Source organism: Dipodomys merriami, unplaced genomic scaffold (genome assembly GCF_024711535.1).
Source record: "Dipodomys merriami isolate MVZ:Mamm:240054 unplaced genomic scaffold, mDipMer1.0.p SCAF_24, whole genome shotgun sequence".
Lineage (NCBI taxonomy): Eukaryota > Metazoa > Chordata > Mammalia > Rodentia > Heteromyidae > Dipodomys > Dipodomys merriami.
Window position 1 is genome coordinate 8,055,070 of NW_027203826.1, and position 20,429 is coordinate 8,075,498.

Below are 20,429 nucleotides of genomic sequence, written 5' to 3' on the forward strand. Positions count from 1 at the left end.
TCATGGAACTTTCTTACTTGTTTCCTACTTTGTTTTTAGGTTAAGGATGATCTAGTACTTAGAATATACTTTGATTTGACAATGTATAGATAAGTGCATTTTATTATCTAATATGATTAATCTCTTGCTTTACAGGTCACTGAAATGATTCTGGAAATGTCACTTGAAGTTTGGTAAGTTCATTTATTCACTTTGATAGAAAATAATGTGAGTACCTTGGCATGTGAAATAATTTAGCCAGTTTTGAATAAATTCAGCATTGAATATATAATGTGGACTTTTTTGAATACAAAAGTATAAATGAATACATGTTATGCACATATACAAATATATACAAATTTATATTATGTATATATTTATACAGCTCAGTTCTGGAAACTTCATCTCCAAAATAACTAGCAAAAAGTTGGTCTGGAAATGTGGCTCAAATGGTAAACCACTAGTTGAGCAAGCAATCAAAGCAAATGCAAAGCCCTTATTTCATACTTCTTTATCAAGGGGAAAAATAACGAACTTATATTGCTATAGCAAGATAGCCCATAGTATTATAGTCTCTTCTTTTATTCTATTTATTATTACAAAGAAATATTTAAGTAACAAAAATGAGACAAATGAACTTTATTGAAGGAAGGACTTATATTTTTTAATGGTAAGGAGACAATACTTTATTAGTGCTATTCTACTTCCACATTTTGGATTTATTCCCATTGAAAGTATAGGTTGTTCACCCTTCTTCTTTCTCTGTTCAAGGTTTGGTGTTAGAGCAAGACTCATTTGTGAGCTTTACTTCCTGGTAGAAAGTCATTGTATATTTACTAAACAATCCTACCTGTCAGGTCTTCAATTTTCTATTTCACATAGCTAGAATATACAGCAATTGTAATGTTTTCTCCCATCATTGTCATAGCTAATGTTTCTAAGCATGTATATATTTCAGAGAAATTGTTACTGTCATTTTTAGTAAAGAAGAGGAAGAGTACTCAAAATTAAAGGTTTTCAAAGCCCTTTAACTATTACATTTAATTGGGTTATCTCAAGTTCTGCTATTAGGAGCTCTCTTTTTGTTTTATCAAAGGGGGTGCACATAAGACAATGTTCCTGCATGTATGCTTCTCAAAACTCAAACTCTGAGATGTTAGTGGATGTTATAAGGAATAGATGAGGGATCCATGGACATAGTAAGGAATTCCTCATCAATTCAGTTAGGGACACACTCACTGTGCCAACCAACTATAAGCAGGTTTCTGTACTCACTTCTTGAGGTCTTTGTTGTCTTAATGCACAATTTATTAGGGGCTGTTTGTACTCCCCCTTTAAACACCATAGATTGCTTTTTCTCCTTTCTTCAGAAAACTTGCTATGGCAGATGGCAAATGATTCTTTAATTCAGCCTTCAGTGTCTATGCTGAAGTTTCTTGCTGGAACCTTGCTTTAGGAAAGCCATCAGTACATATTCCCATAGCCAGGAGTTTGTGGGGTGGGAAGATGTAAAACAAGGCTATTGGGGACTGGGAAGGTGGCTCAGTGGTAGAGTGCTTGCCTTGCATGCATGAGGCCCTGGATTCAATTCCTCAGCACCACATAAGCAGAAAAAGCCAGAAGTGGTGCTGTGTTTCAAGTGGTAGAGTGCTAGCTTTGAGCTGAAGAGCTGACAGACAAGCACCCAGGCCCAGAGTTCAGGCCCCATGACCGACAAAAAAAATTAAAAAAAAAAAAAAGCAAAAAACACAAAACAGAAAACAAGGCTAGTGGGTACCTGCGCTGGGCTTATGGATTTCCCTATTTTGCATCACAGCTCATGCCCAGACCTACGATTCAGTATGGCTCTGTGTGATCAGGAGAAAATTTTCAGACAACAGAGGAAAGAGGTCATAAAGGAAAACATGAAGAAACTCTTGGGCCCAAAGGATAGTGAAGCATTGTACTCCACACGTGATGTGAGTTGGACTTTTTTTCAAATTACAGTTTAAAAATGCTTAACTACTTTCTCCAAAAATAATCCCACATTGGGATTGAACACTACTTCTTCAATTTATAGGTAAGTGTTTAGAAAACAAGCTCTTTGAGGAAGGTAAACCTGCATTAAGAATATGTTTGGTAATATTTATAGATTGTGTTAATTTTTACTTTGACTTTTTGAAAACTTTTGTGGTTTTTAATTTTTCATTTTAATTTTATTGTCAAGGTGATGTACAGAGGGATTATAGTTACATAGTAAGGTACTGATTCCATTTTTTTTGTCTAACTATTGTAATTCTGAAGGTGATGTACAGAGGGGTTACAGTTATACATGTCAGGTAATGAGTACATTTCTTTTGGACAGTGTTACCTCTATCTTTTATTTCTCCCAGGTTTATTCTTGTTTTTGAATCTAGGGTTACAGAAAAAGTAAGCAGAAAGTACAGACAGTCCTCACAATACATCCCACTTCCACACATACACAACATTCCAGTATTGATGAGAATTATGCAAAGAAACAAATATTGGTAGATGTATGTGATTCATTATGAGGATTACCTCATATCATTATGGAGACTGAGAAGTTGAAAGATCTGCTGTGTGTAAGTTGGATACTCAGGAATGATGGTGATATATTTCTGTGTGAAATCAAACCTTGAGACCCAGAGACTAAAATGATATAACTACAGGTCTAAGACTATGGATTCAAGGACTGGGTATGGTTGGAAAGAAGAAGAGTTGGTATTATGTCTCAAAGTTTCAAAGTCTGAGAAACAGAGGATCAGATGGTTTAATTACCAGTTTATGGCTTCAAAGCTTTAGGACTGGACATGGATGGGAAGGAGAAAAGTTGGTGTTATCCTTTAGAGTTTCAAGGACTGAGAATCAGGATCATAGATGTCAGGGGACACAGATGATTAAACTTGAAGAGATAGAGAAAACTCATCTCTCTTCTACCATTATATCCTCAGGACTGGGGTGACTGTTTACATTGGTGAGTAGATACTCATTTACTGAGTCTACTGAGTCACATGTTCAACTTTTTGTGTGGGAACATAACCTCATAGACAAATTCACAAATAATATTTTCTTACCTATCTGTCCATCTGTCTGTCTATCCTTTAGTCCAGGAAAATTATCCATCATAGTCTTCTCGTGTTCTCACCTGTCTATACCAGAGTAGTAATATGTTAAAATCAATGAAACCAGACTTGCATATTCACACCCAAAGCTCACAGTTTACACAGTTCAGTGTTTGTAACTGATGGTGTATATTCCATGGATGTTGATGAATGTGTAATTACCTATATTGATCATTAAAGTAACATTCAGAATGTTTTTACTCTGTTGCAACAGTCTTCTGTGTTCTACCTGTTAATACCTTCTGTTCACTCAATTCCTGGTGACCGCTAATCTTTTTATTTCTATAGTCTTATCTTTCTTAGTATATTGCATCATTGTAATCAGTGAGAGTGTAGCTTTGCAGATTGGTTTGTTCCACTTAATAGTAATGTGATTAAATATTTTATGTTTTTTGTGGCCTTATAACTCACTCATTTCTTTTTAACATTGTATAAATACACAAGAGTTTTCAGGTCATTATTTAATATTATTTTTGAGGTATTGGGGTTTGAACTCTGGGTCTTATATTTGCTAGGCACATGGTCTACTACTTCATTCAAATCTCCACTCCTTCATTTAGTTATTTATTGAATCTTTTCCAAAGCAATCCTCAAAGTGTGAACCTTCTATCTATAGCCTTCTGTATCGCTGCTAGGATCACAAACATGCACCTCAAGGCTGGGCTTATTGATTGAGTTTAGATCTTAATAACTTTTGTTGCCTTGTCTTACCTTGGGCCGCGATTCTTCTTATCACTGTAGGGATTCTATGCCCAGTTGCTGTCTAAATATTCACAGCAATTTGCAAGTGTCCTCTTGTTGGCTTGTGTCCTAATCCAAGGAAAATGAAAAGCCAAGAGATGACCTGTTCTTCATTACTTGCCTAAGGACAGGAATCTTCCACAACCTATCATAACCTATGATTTATAAATTTCCTCCTAACTCCATGGCGGGAGTTTCCTTTTCTGTCAGAGAAAGACCATGATCCCCCTTCTAGAAATCCTAGTATATCAGTTATTTTGTTCTTCCCAAGATACTCTCATCTATAGTGTTAACTTCTTATAATTTTATAGCTCAAGATTTTTTTCCTTCTATATAATAAAACTTTAAGGAATCTATTGTTTGAAATCATTTTGATGAAAGTGTTCAGATTAAACTGACTAAGCTACTCTTATTTTTCTCCCTTGCAATCAGCTGCCATATTTCTATGCTCTATGTTGAGTTGGAAGGATTTCTTCAAACTTTTCCTCTCTCTTTCATTGTTACTGTGGCATTCAGATCTGATAATAAGCTTGTTATTAGAACAGTGTCTCTCATTTGAGTTATTTCTCCTTGAGTAAAGGACTGAGAATGTCCCCCATGAGCAAGGCTAGAAGACTGTGTACAGGAATTTCTGAGTTATTGTGATAGCTTGAAGGACATCTTTTATTCATTTTCTTGTTCTATAATAGTTTTGATCAAATGAAGTTTCCAGAATATGGCCTCTTATGTGAGGAGAAATGTTACTAAACAGGGTATAATAATAGAACAAAGTTGATCAGGGCCTGAAATACAGAATTAGAGATGCTAGGAAAATAAGAGAATGAAAAGATCCAACTTTCAACAGAATATAACCGAGAAAATAGTTCTCTTGAAGAACAAATATAAAGACAACATAGCTTTGGATACAAAGAGAGTGAAAAGTGTTCCCTCACATGCTCGCTGGATGCTGTTGTCTACTCATATTTACAATGTAATTAAGCAGAAGAATAGAGAGAAGAAAATAGGGTTTGTCAAGGACAGTTAGGCCAAGCAAAACAGGTCTTTTTTTTTCATTTTCTTTGCCCTTTTTTCCTTTCCCTTCCCTCCTTTTCTCCTCTTTTCCCTTCCCTTACCTCTTCCCCCCTTTTCTCCTTCTTCCTTCTTGTCCTTAGGGCCTAGGCATTGTTCCTTAGTTTTTCCTGCTCAAGGCTAAGACTCTACCACTTGAGCCACAGCTTCACTTTCTGGCTTTTTAGTGGATAATTAGACATGATTCTCATAGACTTTCCTGCCCAGGCTGTCTTCAAACCATGATCCTCAAATCTCAGCCTCCTGAGTAGCTAGGATTATAGGTGTAAGATGCCACTACCTGGCACAAAAGAGTTTCAGGAGGTAATAGAGTCAACCTTGAATTGTCTTTAGGAATGATTATTCTTTTAAAATATCCTTTTAAGTTTCATCTTCATACCAACAATGGCACTTCATATCATCATTTCTTATTTTCCTTATCTACTGTAAACGCTGGAGTAAAAAGCAGTGTGGGAAGGTAAACTGAATGTGTGTCAGCTCCAAATGGCAAGGTTTCAGGGCTTTAGAGGTAGAGCTGGGTTTTCTTGCCCAAGGTAGTAATACGATATAAAGCCTAGGAATATAACCGCTTGAAAACAATCTAGATAGTAGATGCCCACGAGACCCAGAATCTAGTCAGTAGGGTGCTTTGATGGCCTCAAAACCTTTGGCTGCTGAGCTGAAGTTGAGCTGAAGTTGTTAGGTTTAGGGAGAAGAATGCTAGTGAATACGTGCATCTCAGAACCAATAGAAGAGGCATGTGGAGGAGTGGCGATTTGCTGCCATTGTTGGTGTGTACGTAAGCAATATGGGTCCACCTCACTCATCCAAGCCTTTGGAGGCCGGATAGAACAGAAAGACAAGGCTTTTTGAGCAGAAAGGAAGAGTCCATGACTTCCTTCTAACTTCATCTATGCCATCAGCTCTACTGGTTCTGGACTTGCTATCAATACTACAGATTTGGATTTACCAGTCCTTCTAATTGTAGGAAGTAATTCATTACAAGATATGTATTTCTGTAATTGTATGAATCTTACTAGTTCTTTTTCTTTGAAAACTCTAACATAGGGGCCAAGGAAAATGTCCTTTTTAAAAAATAAGGTATTTTATTTTATTAAGGTATGATGCAGACAGATTACCATTTCATAAGTCAGGTAATGAGTACATGTCTCCTTTGACAAGGTCAATACTTCCTTTGCTTTCCCTCAGTTTTCCCCTCCTATCCCTGCCCACAAGGTATTTAGATCATTTTTCTACATAATGTATACTGAATAGCATGATTGAAAAATTCCCTTTTTATAATTGTAAGATCTTAAAGATCTATGAAAATGTCCAAAATCCTTGAGCACTGAAATATTTTCTACTGCCAGCAAGGAAATTAATAATATCTGTAACACATGTATCTGACCAGACAAATTTAATCAAAACACATGGTTTGGGGGAAATGAAAATTCACTTTCTATAATCATATAAGAAAAACATCAGAAATATTTTGCTGACCTCATTTATATATAAACACTAGAGCTAAATATAACCAACCCTTTTTACCTACACATCTTTATTAGATTCTTTTAGAATAACAGCAAGGATTAACAGTTTCTCCTTATAGCATTACCATTACTTCTTTAAATGCTCTTCCAGAATGATCAAGATGAGTGAAACATACAAAGTTAGCCTTCATTTATTGCACAAAAGTATGAAAACATTATTTGAAGTCACACATAAGTTTAAAATGTGGTTAAGCTATATGATTTCTCTCAATGGAGACTCTTTATTCTTCCTTTGCAGAAACAGAGAGGACAAAGAATGAATTTTGGCACCAGTCATATCTCTGTTCAAATTCAGTTTGGTTTAGTATTTATTAGTGACTTGTCTAGACCATTTATTATGGACAGTTAACCTCTTTGGAAGAATGGAAGTGGTCTCCTTCTGGAATCAGAGGATATTAAAACCAGATTGTGCCAAAGTATCCCTGAGAGTGCCAGCAAACAAGGATATTCTTTTTTGGGCGGGGGAGGGGGTCCAGTCATGGGGCCTGAACTCTGGGCCTGGGCGCTGTCCCTCAGCTCTTCAGCTCAAGGCTAGTGCTCTACCACTTGAGCCACAGCACCACTTCCGGCTTTTTTCTTATTTTTGCTTATGTGGTGCTAAGGAATGGAACCCAGGGCCTCATGCATGCAAGGCAAGCGCTCTACCACTGAGCCACCTTCCCAGCCCAAGGATATTCTTAATATGTCTCATTTCCCTTTCTAGTTTCCAGTTTATAAACATTTATAATTTGATTATTTTAGTTGGTATTTCTGTATGAATGATGGAATATGAAATGTTAACAGTTCTGTAAAGCTTCAAGATCATTACTTCTGCCCAATATTTTTACATACGAGTAAACTGAGACTACAGAGAATTGCTTTGTCTCAGGGCACAGCCCTGGGTTGGGAGAAAGTAGGGATATTTATTTTCCAAGTCATAGTGAAAAACAGTGAAATAATAGATCTGAAAGACCCAGTTAATAAATCAAGAAAATACTTTCTGATTCCATAACACTGGAAAAAGTATTTGTGCCTCAGTTGTATTATCTTTACAAAGGGAAAATAATATGTGTCTGCAGAGCTATGAAAAGTAAATATGTATGAAAACAGACTCATAGCAAATGACTGTACCTATAATATGCAGTCAATTATGTGATTAATTAGTTTTTGTCTACAAATATCTGGCATTTTCTTTCACCTGGTAGTAATGCATGTATCTGAATGAAAAAAATTAACTGAAAATTAATTATCACTATTAATTACTTTAAACCAGTAATGAGAACAATGACTTACCTCACCTATAAATTTCAGTAAACCCTCCCCCACAGTATAACCCCTGCTTTCACTATATTTGATGTCAGTATAACTTGTGGAGGAGATGGGGAAAAACCAGTTGTTTAAGGATACAGGTGGACCTGTGGCAACAATGAGAAGTACAAGTTGTCATGTCAAAATGAGCTTTACAACGTCGGTGGGGGGGGGGAAGAGAAGGGGGGGAAGGAGAAGGATTGGGATTGGGGGGGAGGGGGGAGGCTGGGAAGGTATGTGAAGGGTAAACAAAGGAGGAGGCTGCAATGCTTGGTAAGAAATGTACGCATTATCCTGCCCATGTAATTGTAACTCCTCTGTACAGTATGTTCACAAATAAAATTAAATTAAATTAAAAAAATTTCAGTAAAGAGGTCATTTCTAGAATATTCTAACAACCTAAAATAAACATCTTCAAGAATGTGTTAAGTTATTAGCATATGAAAAAGGCTGAGCAACAGTGCAGGCTATGTGTTGCTTGTCCAAATAAATGGTGTAATCTGTGATGGATAACTTTTAATACTCACTTTAGATTGCCTGATTTCTATTGGATTCATTGTTTTACATAATCATTTTTTGCAATAGCTAGAGTAGTCTATGCCTGTTATGTTATGCCTGTTACCCCAGCTACTCAGGAGTCAGAGTCAGAAGTATTGTTTAATTTGACCCAGGTTGGGCAACAATGTAATGGGACCCTGACTCAAACATGAAAATTTTATAAAGGAGGATGGGATTGGAGACATAGGCAAAATGAGAGAGAGCTTGCCTACCCTGGGCAGTAGGCTGGGCTCAATGCCCACTAGCACAAAAGCAAACAAAATAAATAAGCAAACAGTAGAAAATAGTATAATAGACTAGTATAAATAGAAATAAAATGGTATAATAGTAAAATGCATCATTTCCTAAGAAAACGTCCCAAGAAAATGTTCCTCTTAAATTTCAAACCAAAAATTTTATTTGCCATAAACTCTTTCATGATCCTATTTTTCCTCAGTCCCTGTGTACTACTGTTGCAGTAACATGACTGGTATCTGTCCCCCAAATCGCATACCTTTCCTGCTTATGCTTATCTTAGCCTGACCCAAACCATAGGCTGAACTTACAGCAATGATAACTTTACCATTTTTAATCACAAATCATTATTATAATATTCCCCATAAATGCAATAGTTTTTCATGCCCTAATTCAAATCCCCAGTCTCATGTAGCTTCCTCCCAACTACTGCTAGAATTAATGCTATATTGTACCCCAGTCATTTACTTTATGATTCACCTCAGTTTTCTATAGTAAGTGTATTTCTCCCATGTGCTTTAAAGGCTTTTTATGTTTTACTTTATTCCAGTTTTAAAATGTATCTTTGAGAGCACTGGGTTTATCTCCTTCTATACACGTTCAGATTCACTTAACTTACCTCATTACTGGACTGATAATCCCTTCTCCAGTTAGGACATCTTCACTTTCTATCTAGATTGATATTAAGGATCTTGATCTGATACCAGTTAGAGTTAGTAAATTGCTCTGGATTGAATTGAAAACCCTTTGTACAACTACTTGAAGATAATGTTTTAAACAAAAAATAAAAGCAAAAACAAAAAACAAAAAACCTCTGACCAGGAATTCAGTTCCAAATACCCTACTACACACCAGCCTAACTAAGTCTAAGAAGATCTAACCTCTACATACTTCTCTTTATATATTTAACAGTTACATAATTGTGTAAGTCCTTATAATTGTAAAATAATAATTTGATGTTTGTAAGTAGTCACTGAGGGTTCACTTTCCAAGTACTTGAAACATAATGTATTCATACTATTCGGGGGTTCCAAGATTTACCTATTCTTTTTCCTAAACATAGCTTGTGCTCTGGGTAGTTCAGGTACATCTACTCATGAGCAAAGCTGGAATTCCAAACAAGATAACCACCCTTCTTCCTCTCTTCCATTCCCAGGTAGCAGAGCCATAATGTTAAAGATTCTCCACATAAATTAAGCTGCAAGTATGCTTTTTACTCAGCCACAGATTACTACCTGTCAGATCTCACACAATAGCATCCTTTCCGGATGGCAACTAGAAAATGTACAAATATTCCTCTCCTGCTCACCTCACAGGATTTCTAAGGGAATCAAATAAAACATTGCAATTTAACACAAACCAGAAACTGCAAAGGGTTGAAGAGATATGGTCTTACTATTAATATTATTATTGTTGTTGTTATTGTTATATTAGTTGGGACATTTTCATTATGACTGGTTGAACTTGATCTTGATTTTGTTATATGTGACATTATTTTTTTTCTTTTAGAAAATAAACCACCAACAAATATGAAGCAATGAATATTTCTTTGTGCTAAAAATGCAGGCTATTTAATGTAAGAATGAGATTAAAAGGAAGTCTGTTTTATGCTTATGCTTGGTGTAAGTCTCTGTGTTGCATCTTTCCAGGTACCTGTGGTGGCCATACTGGGCTCAGGTGGGGGTTTCCGGGCCATGGTGGGCTTCTCTGGTGTGATGAAGGCCCTGTATGAATCTGGAATTTTGGACTGTGCTACCTACATTGCAGGTCTTTCTGGCTCCACATGGTTAGTAGGCATGCATTTTTAAATTTTACTTTGATCCTGGTAAAGGTTTGAATACGCTTAATTCAAACATTATAAACAAGAGGTTTTAAAGAAATAGAACATTGACATCAGCTTGTTGAAAAGTGCCAATGTAATGCCACAAATGGCCTAAATAAGTTTTTCTATTAAGACAAATACATGCTTAATCATGACTTTGACCATAAATTTACTCCTTTTCAACATGTTTGTAACTCAAAATGTAGTTAAAACATAAATTAGAAAGAACTCCTATTGAAAGTAGTTCTAGATAAATATCACAAAAGTGGAGTAATATACTCCACCCATCATTAATTTAATCTTCCTATAATTTGATGATTTGTAGTCCTTCAGTGAGCATGTCTAGGTGATTCACTAGGTATTCATCTTCTTTAGGGCAAATAGAATGAAATGTAGTTACTATAGTATCTGGAGGAGGAAGGCAACCATTTAAAGCAGAGATGGTTTTTACCTACATGTGAAATTAGTGCTTCAATGGTGTTTAAGGTCAGCTAAATTTAGATGGAGAATTAGAGCATCTACAATTATGGTATGTGTGCCCTGTAGATTTGCCATTTGATGAATGTGCTAGAAGGAATTTTCCAAGATGATGCTACATACTTTTTTGGTGTGCCTAGCTGACATAGGCTGATTGAAAGTCAAATAAAGGTTCTTGCCCAGATGCCTCAAATGAGACTATTACTTTATTGCAGAGTATCTAACTAAGCCTGATTTTCAAGCCATTTTAGTCATTCAGCCATAACAAATTTCACATATCTTAAGATGTTTTCTGTGTCTAGCCTTTTAAAGTGTTCGTGTTATTTCATTCTGAGAGATGGGTATGGAGTTTATGCATTTTTTCAGTTAAAGATTTGACTCACAAGCCAAGTGATTTGTTCATGAAAATGAGCAGGTGCAGGCTATCAAGTTCATATCTTAGCATTCTTTCTACTAAACCACAGTTGAATGTTCTGTAGAGAGTTTTACAGTTAAGTAGGCTACAATTGTATGTTTTGACCAGATTCTGTGGTCAACAACCAATAACTCAGTGCCATGGTTGCCACCTCTTCTGTCCATGCAAAGTGATTTATGTCTTCTGAAAGATGGGTGTAGCCATCGTTATTTCTTCCCTTGAAGGTAAGAGCAGGCATCTGCCTGTTCAATGAGTAATGGTGTGAAAAACTTGGACCCTTGTATGAAATCTCCTACTTAATCATTTTGTTATTATGCTTTGGGTGGTTTTGTCTGCATGTGCTAGGTTTCTGTTGTCCACCTGCTATTCATATATTGAAAGAAGCTTACTACTTAAACACATCTAATAAAGGTTGGGTCACTATCTTACATTCTCCTCTTAGGGGTCTGAAAACAAATCCAGATCAATGGAATCATGAGATGCTTTAATGTGCAAACACTTTTAAATATACATAATTTCTCCATTTTTTCAAAGCTACTCCTTAATTTTTTTATTGCATTTCCCTTAAAGGTTACTCACTCCTTACATCTTTAGGATAGGTTTTTTTACCCAAGGGCTGCTTAATTTCCATATGTTGTTGTTGTTATTATTATTATTATTATTTTGTCATTCCTGGAGCTTGAACTCTGAGCTTAGCCACTGTCTCTGAGCTCTTCAGCTCAAGGTGAGTGCTTTACCACCTGAGCCAGAGCACCACTTCTGGTTTTCTGGTAGTTAATTCGAGATAAGAGTCTCAGACTTTCCTGAGACTCTTTTCCAGGCAGATTTTCCTGCCTGGGCTGGCTTTGAACTGTAATCCTCAAATCTCAGCCTCCTGAATATCTAGGATTACTGGAATGAGCCACTGGTGCCCAGCTAATGCTATTTTTTGATGTTCCTAAGCCATGTTGCATACTATTTTCTCCTTTCAAGTTTGCCTGTCATGCCTTGATTGTTTATTTTCATAGCTCTTTCCTCTGTACTATCTCTTTCTTCCACAACTTTTCTCTTAATAGCAGCTTTTCTCCACAACTTTCATTGTGCTTTATTTTATCTACATAAAACTCCTTCCTAACTCCACCAGCTCTTACGACTTCAATTATTATAACCAATGATTGAATTTGTGGAACCCCAAGTAGCCCCAAACTTATTGGGCAAAAGAGAGGGCATCCTAGTAAGTTCTACAAAGAAGATGCCTTTAAAAAAGAAAGTTCAGGGTGGAGTGGACGCTGAGAAGCAATACGTATTTTAAGAATAGGTTCAATCAGGAGTCACTCATAAGGCAAAAAAAGTTACTTTTGATCATGAATTTACGAAAGATAAAAAAATGAATAGAAAGCAGAATTGCAAAAGGTGAAAGTTGTACCTTGTAAGAATCATCAGTTGTCTTAAGCAGGGTGATCAAAAAGGAAAGAAATGAGCAGGCATCATTTGAAGAGAATCCAGAGCTCAGGGATGGAATTTTATGAGTTTTTTCTTCAGAACCCAAGAGACTTGAGTATTTCTACAGAAGTCTGATGCAAAAGAAATAGTACACAGGAAGACAGTAGTCCAGATGGAAGGCAAGACACGAAAAACATTACAGATAGAGATGGAGGAAGAAACAGAATAGAATGTAGACAGGACAGATGGAAGTGTTGACCATACAGACACCCTTCCGTAGACCAAGAAATCACACTTTCAGGTGATTCATGTTAATTCATGTTAATGTGATTCATTTTCTCTGGACAATGATAGATGAGAAAGTAAAAAAAGTTCAAAGGAAGGAATTCGGAAACACTTGAAAAAACAAATTACACTTCTGTGTTGTGTAAATGTTTATATTCTGCAGATACATGACCATGATTTGGCATTAATGAGGTAATACGGAAATACCTGGAGAAGTCTTGGGCCTCCCAGGGAGTTGTCTGTGATCACAAAAGAGAATTTTAGGTAGAACAAAGCTTCTCTTATAACCCCAGCTACATTTATGGTAATTATTTCTGAAATTATTTTTGTGTGATGGATGTGATTCATTAAATACAGTATTAGCTGATTTGGAGGCTTGGCATGAGTACATAGTAGAATCTTAATAATAATTCTGTGTTATCCTAGTTTTAGCACAACTATCTTAGCAAGCTTGTATCATTGAAGTGCCATATTTGCATCATGTTACTATCTAAAGATAAATGACATTATTTCTATAGCTATCCACAGTAGAGCCCATTCTACTGTATTGGTTCAAATAAAATTTGAGGATGAGAATTTTTAATTGAATAGTATAAAGAATTCTGGAACAGTGCAGTAGATCTTTTCAAGTCATACTGAGTCTGATCTGGGTATGAAAATCTCTCTGTTACCTTCCTTCCTCTCTCCCTCCCTCCCTCCCTCCCTTCCTTCCTCCCTTCCTTCCTTCCTTCCTTCCTTCCTTCCTTCCTTCCTTCCTTCCTTCCTTCCTTCCTTCCTTCCTTCCTTCCTTCCTTCCTTCCTTCCTTTCTTTTGTTCTGTCTGTCTTTCTGTCTTTCTTTCTTCTTTCTCTGTCATTGGAGTTGAACTCAGGGCCTGATCACTGTCCCTTGAGCTGTACCACTCAAGGCTAGCACTCTACTACTTTGAGCCACAGGTCCACTTGCAGTTTTCTGAGGATAAGACTCTCATGGATTTTTCTGCCCCTGGCTGGTTCAGAACTGAAACCCTCGGATCTCAGCCTCCTGAGATGCTAGGATTACAGATATGAGCCACTGGCATCCAGGGACCTTGTCACAGTTTTAAGTACAAAATTTCTGAAAGTATACTTCTGAAGATTTTAATTTGGCCAGTCCTTGAGGAGCAACACTAATATTTAAAACATGAAATGTAATTAATTAGTGATAAAGACTGAATTTAAAATTTCTTCTAATTTAAAAAAACAATTTAGATGCACTTAGAATGAGGTCCCTTATATAGGTATGCTGAAAATTAGAAGCAACTACTTAAAGATGCATAGATAAATAAATCAAGCCCCTTGCTTCCCTAGTTATTTGTAAAGGCTCTCATTTTTTTGGACTCATTAGTATTACTATATAAGACTGAGGCAGGAGGATTCTGAGCTCCAGGCAAGTGTGAACTACCATAGAACTACCACAGAAAGAACTTATTTCATAAACAAGACAAAATTTTAGAAAAAAAGTAAATCCAAGAGAGAAGTAATATTTTAAATATAGCTGTGATTATTAGAAATATGCACCTTTTAATCAAAATACAACAGACCATTCTTCCTTCATCTTTAAAAATGTTAGATTTGAAAGCCACTCTGAATATTCACGACAACAGCTTAATAACAACAATCCAACACAGTACTTGCAGTAAGAGTTAGGCTTATCCTCTCTCTGATGAGAAAATAAGCTATTATAATGAGCTTTTTAATTTTAAGTGTGAAGAAATCTGAGTTAAAACTTTGGCTATTTGGTTTTTGTTTGGATGATGTGATAGACTATATAGATATAGATATAGATAGATAGATAGATAGATAGATAGATAGATAGATAGATGTATATATATATGTATATATATATATATATATATATATATATATATATGCAAGATTCAAAGATTTTGGCTCATAGGAGGGAGGCCAAAAGATAATAAAATGTTTACTGTCTAGTTGACATGTTGATTTCCAACATCACTAGATGTGGCTAAACATCTGATGGTTAAGGAGCTTCTCAGTAGATCATCTATGTTTAAAAACCTTATTTTTCTCTTGGATTTTGGCTTCAGACTTATGCTGAGAAATTCCGAGACCTACCTGAAACAAGGTTGGGGACTTTATCTGGTTGGTGAATAAACAATTTTAAAAAATCATTTGTAAGAATTAGCATTCTCAATACTTGGGATAGCACATTTTCAGTTAATTTATTTGGTGAACCAAAAGTTTTGTGTCACCAATCTGTAAATAATCTGGTAAGGACATTCTTTTTTTTTTTTTTTTTGGTCGTGGGGCTTGAACTCTGGGCTTGGGCCCTGTCCCTGTGCTCTTCAGCTCAAGGCGAGCAGTCTACCGCTTGAGCCACAGTGCCACTTCTGGTTTTCTAGTGGTTAATTTGAGATAAAGAGTCTCACGGACTTTCCTGCCCAGGCTGGCTTTGAACAGAGATCCTCAGATCTCAGCATCCTGAGTAGCTAGGATTACAGGCATGAGCCAAGAGTGACTGGCTAGGACACTCATTCTTGATAGATTAGATTACTATCTCTCTGTTGTTTTTCTTCTTTTTTTTTTTCTTTTTTTGTCTCCATTGTAATAGACCATCTCATTCTTGACTGATAGATTCTTTCCTGAAATTGGTTAATATTTCTAATGGGATAAATTGTTTAACTAAATACATCCTTTTATGTTATGACACCAAGTGCCTTCTTTCTTTGGAGACTGTTCTGTGATTGACTTTATTTTTATTGATTTTGCTTTGATTGCCTTTCAGGTACATGTCAACTTTGTACTCTCACCCTGATTTTCCAGAGAAGGGGCCAGAAGAAATTAATGAGGAGCTAATGAAAAATGTTAGCCACAACCCACTCTTACTTCTCACCCCACAAAAGATTAAGAGATATGTAGAGTCTTTATGGAAGAAGAAAAGCTCTGGCCAGCCTGTCACCTTTACTGACATCTTTGGGATGCTAATAGGAGAAACACTAATTCATAATGTAAGCCATACCTACCTATTGTTCTTTAAATGGGTAGATAATGGGTAGATAATGTTACAAGTGGAAGTAAATGTGGTATGTTTTGTGATAGTCATTCAGCTCAACTTGTTTTTAACAGTATGTGTGGATCATGTTCTCCCTGGCAGACATTATAATTCTTCAACAATTCAAACTAGAACGTATCAGTATGTTCAAACTATTCATCAGTTGGAGGTGTAGGGAGGTGCTTTTATAATCCTTTGCTTTGGAAGAGTCACATTTTTATTTCCCATTTTTCCCCAAGAATGAAACCTTGTGTGTGTGTGTGTGTGTGTGTGTGTGTGTGTGTGTGTGTGTGTGTGTGTGTGAGAGAGAGAGAGAGAGAGAGAGAGAGAGAGAGAGAGAGAGAGAGACAGAGAGAGAGAGAGAGAGAGAATGTCTCTCAGGATTTGACCCTATTAGGACCTTGCTTTCTCCCTTGGCTCTCTTGCTTCCAGTGGTACTTTACCTTTTGAGCCATACTTCCAGCCTGAAATTTCATTGGCTAATTAAAGTTGGAGTCTCCTGGACTTTTCTGTCTGGGTTATTTTGGACCATCATCCTAGCATTCAGGAGGCTGAGTGGGTGATTGCCAGGTCCTGGTGGGAAATTGATTATCTGTTTCCCACAAACACAAGTAATATTTTTAAAAGAGATGAATGAAGGTTGCCTGGAGTCCGAAAAGGAAATGGATCACAGGAAACAATTACATGTTGATACGTAACCACAAGGTGACATTTCATTTGAAGATAAAGCAAGGGCGATAGGGAAAAGCCTGTTCCAGGAACTCCAGGGGATACATATTTTCCAGGCTCTGTAATTGCCAAATCATCCTTCACTTCAAATATGGACACAGACCCTAGTGTTATGCATCCTTTAAAATGCAAAGAACTATTTTCATAGAGCTTTCTTTCTGTTTTTTTTTTTTTGTGGTTAAATTTATTCAGTACCCAGATATTTCTAGAAGTAAAATGACTTACTTTTATTACAAAAATTTTATGTGCTTTCATGGAACTGCTGTGTTAAAGAAGCTTTTATCTGTGTCTGCTTGTGTAATCTAAACCACTTTGCTCTTCTGTGACAGAGAATGAACCTTACGTTGAGTAGTCTGAAGGAGAAGGTCAGTGCTGCGCGTTGTCCTTTACCTCTTTTCACTTGTCTCCATGTCAAACCTGATGTATCGGAGCTGATGTTTGCAGGTATGTTATTTCTTTTCTCAGGACATCTCCTAGAGCCTGAGGTTTCCAGTGGTTTTCTCATAAAGAAGGTCATAAGCGATTTGAATTGATTATTTCAGTACACTTTCCATAACAGAAGATTAGGCCAAATGATGTTTCTGGTTGTGGAGAATATTCCAAAAAATAAAATAAAATAACACCCTAGTAATTAAAAAAAACACCCTAGTAACTAATATCTCTTTATTTTAGTTAGTAAAAATAAAAGCAAATTATTGATATAGTCCTAGAACTCAAAGGGAGTTACTTACTCATTTGTCAATGACTACTGATAAAAGAATATGGCTAATAATTTTTTTTTTTATCAGTTGTAGGGCTTGAACTCTGGGCATGGGCTGTCTGTCCCTCAGCTCTTCAGCTCAAGGCTAGCGCTCTACCACTTGAGCCACAGTGCCACTTCCGGCTTTTACTGCTTATGTGGTGCGGGGAATTGAACCCAGGGCCTCAGGCATGGAAGGCAAGCACTCTAGCACTGAGCTACCTTCCCAGCCCAGGGCTAGTAATGTTAAGCAGTGTATATTGTTTTACTTTCTTGATATATTTTAATGAATTGGATAATATATGTCAGTCACTTGTAGCACCATTTTAATTCTTTTTTTTTTTTTTTTTTGGTCGTGGGGGCTGAACTCTGGGCCTGGACACTGTCCCTCAGCTCTTCAGCTTAGGGCTAGCACCTTATCACTTGAGACACAGCCCCACTTCTGGCTTTTTTCTGTTTATGTGGTGCTGAGGAATCAAAACCAGGCCCTCATGCATGAGAGACAAGCGCTCTACCATTGAGCCAACTTCCTACCCTCATATTGTAATTCTTGTAATTAAACACCTACCAAGAACTTGTGTATGTTTGTGGTGGACATATTGTTTTATTTCTTTTAAATCTTGGGAGAAATAATACTTTCTTCTGTAGCTTTACTTCTTGGGTGCCATGGAAATTATTGCCACCATGGAACTGATGAGGGAGTTCTGCCAGAGTTAACCTGTTAACTGGCTGATGGGTTCATTATATTTTAGGAATGGTACATCAGTGACTTGATTCCCATCATGAGTTTATATACTGGTTATGAAGGTCACACAATTAGCAAATTTTTATCCAAAATTCCTTTGTAATTTTGCTCTCAGTTTTCTGTACCCTTCAGGCATGAATTTTAGATAGTTTATAAAAAACAATATACCTAGGGTTCATTCACTAATAAACATGAACTTATTAATAATATTGGTTAAAATGTTTATCAGAAAGCAGTTATTACATTGATTATTTTATTTCAATCTTCAGTTGAACACAGGAAAATAGGTCTTTTTTAAAATTTTATTTTAGCACTGCTTAAAAAAAAGAAAGAAAAGAAAAGAAGAAGTTAGGCTCCAGTGGCTCATGTCTATAATCCTAGCTACCCAGGAGCCTGAGATCTGAGAATCATGGTTTGGAGCTAGCCTGGGCATGAAAGTCTATGAGATATTTTTCTCCAATACACTACCCCATAAGCAAGAGAAGTGGAGCTCTGGCTCAAGTGGTAGTTCCTTAAGCAGAAGAAGCTCAGGAAAAGCACTCAGGCCCTGAATTCAAGCCTCCTCACCCCTCCCCCTCCCAAAAAAATGGATTGGTACCAAAAGAAAAAAAAAAAGAAAGGAAAAGAATAAAGAAAGAAAGAAGGACAGGAAAAGAATAAATAAGGTTTCAGAAAGAGTAATTAAGTTATACATCACTACATAATAAGTAGGAGAGCTCAGATTAGCATTGAACTCTTTTGTTACCTTTTTTTTAATGCTAGGTTAACTTTACTACCTATAGACCATATAGAGTTTGGCATGTTAGATTTCAAGGATTAACTCCACTCCTCGTTGTCACATAGTGTTCTTGCTTGTAAGTCCTGTTTCAATTTAGGAATTTCATAACAAATATTAGATAAATGAACCTAAAAAATGTAGAACAATTAGGATACACTGTCACTTTGGCTGTTATATGATCTCTTGTAGCCTGTTACTGCATCTGTTATAATAGGATGATACTTTACTCTGTTTTGACAAGTAGATATGATAAAATATATAATATACTTAAAACTGCATTAGGCACCATTTTTTTCAGTACATCTGAACAATGGAGCGTATACTATGAAAGTCATGTATAAAAAATGCCAATGGGTTAGGCACCAGTGGCTCACAGCTGTAATCCTAGCCACTCAAGAGGCTGAGAAATGAGGATCCTGGTTTGAAGGCAGCCTAAGAGGGAAATCCACATGATACTTATCTCCAATTATGCACCACAAAAGCTAGAAGGGGATCTGTGAAATAGCAGAGTACTGGCATTGAATAAAAAGCAAAGCAAAGCAAAATAAAATCATAGGGAAAGTGCCTAGTCCATAAGTTCAAGTCTCAGGACCAGCAAACACACACACACACACACACACACACACACACACACACACACACACACACACACACCGTGGATAAGATCTTAACGATGAATAGCATTATATATGAAAGTTAAGTTGTGAGTTAGAGAGTAGGAAGGAGGTGGGCATGAGGAGTTCAATATAAACAAATGTATTTGGTCCATACCATAGTGGAGTTCATATGGAGACTTGAGACTTTATTATATAAGAAAACTGAATAACATGTTGAAATTGCTTTTCCACCACATTGTATTTATTCTCTTGTGGAGTCTAGAAAGATATTGGCTGAAAAATAGCATGTGAAAACTAGTTGGATGAATAACCAAATACATCCTCTTTTGCCCCAGAAGCATCATGATACCAATCAAAAGAGAACTCAATTCTGATTTGGATTGCTTGTCTTCCTACTTCAGGCAGGCCTTGGAGTTTGTCTGATTCTAATTTTTCCTATTATTTAACAAGCGTATTAACTATGAGATTTATCTAATGAAGCTATGAAGACCTCTGAGACATAGATAAGATAAAACCAAAATTTATCTGACCTAGAAACATCATCATCTTTTTATGATCATTACAATGGACATTTTCAGTGGACCTGTTCATTCTGAACTTTTAGTCAGTAACCATTTTCAAGATAAAATTTGAGTAAAATAAGGAATAAATATTATTTTGGAAGCTAATGACCTGGACTCGTTTAGAGCATGAAAAGGCCATTGTAACTTTTTTTTTTTTATCCTCTTTGGACTTGAGCATTTGTGTCTGGTCTCAATGTCTGCCCACCTGAGATGATACTGTTGCTATAGTGATGTACACATTAATGGCCTTCATGTGTCGCTGCTGTGATAGGGGGTTAGTTGTG

General features: G+C 36.4%; 1 protein-coding gene across 4 annotated transcripts in view; it reads left to right on the forward strand.

The window, feature by feature from the left end:
- The window catches only part of Pla2g4a (phospholipase A2 group IVA), a 176,432-nt gene that overhangs the window by 117,081 nt on the left and 38,922 nt on the right, over window positions 1–20,429 (forward strand). For all 4 annotated transcript variants that reach the window (XM_070034248.1, XM_070034247.1, XM_070034249.1 and 1 more), the window contains 5 exons: window positions 136–173; window positions 1,796–1,937; window positions 10,168–10,304; window positions 15,708–15,930; window positions 17,033–17,147. In XM_070034248.1, the coding sequence (XP_069890349.1) occupies window positions 136–173; window positions 1,796–1,937; window positions 10,168–10,304; window positions 15,708–15,930; window positions 17,033–17,147 (655 nt within the window). The remainder of the gene's footprint in view (window positions 1–135; window positions 174–1,795; window positions 1,938–10,167; window positions 10,305–15,707; window positions 15,931–17,032; window positions 17,148–20,429) is intronic.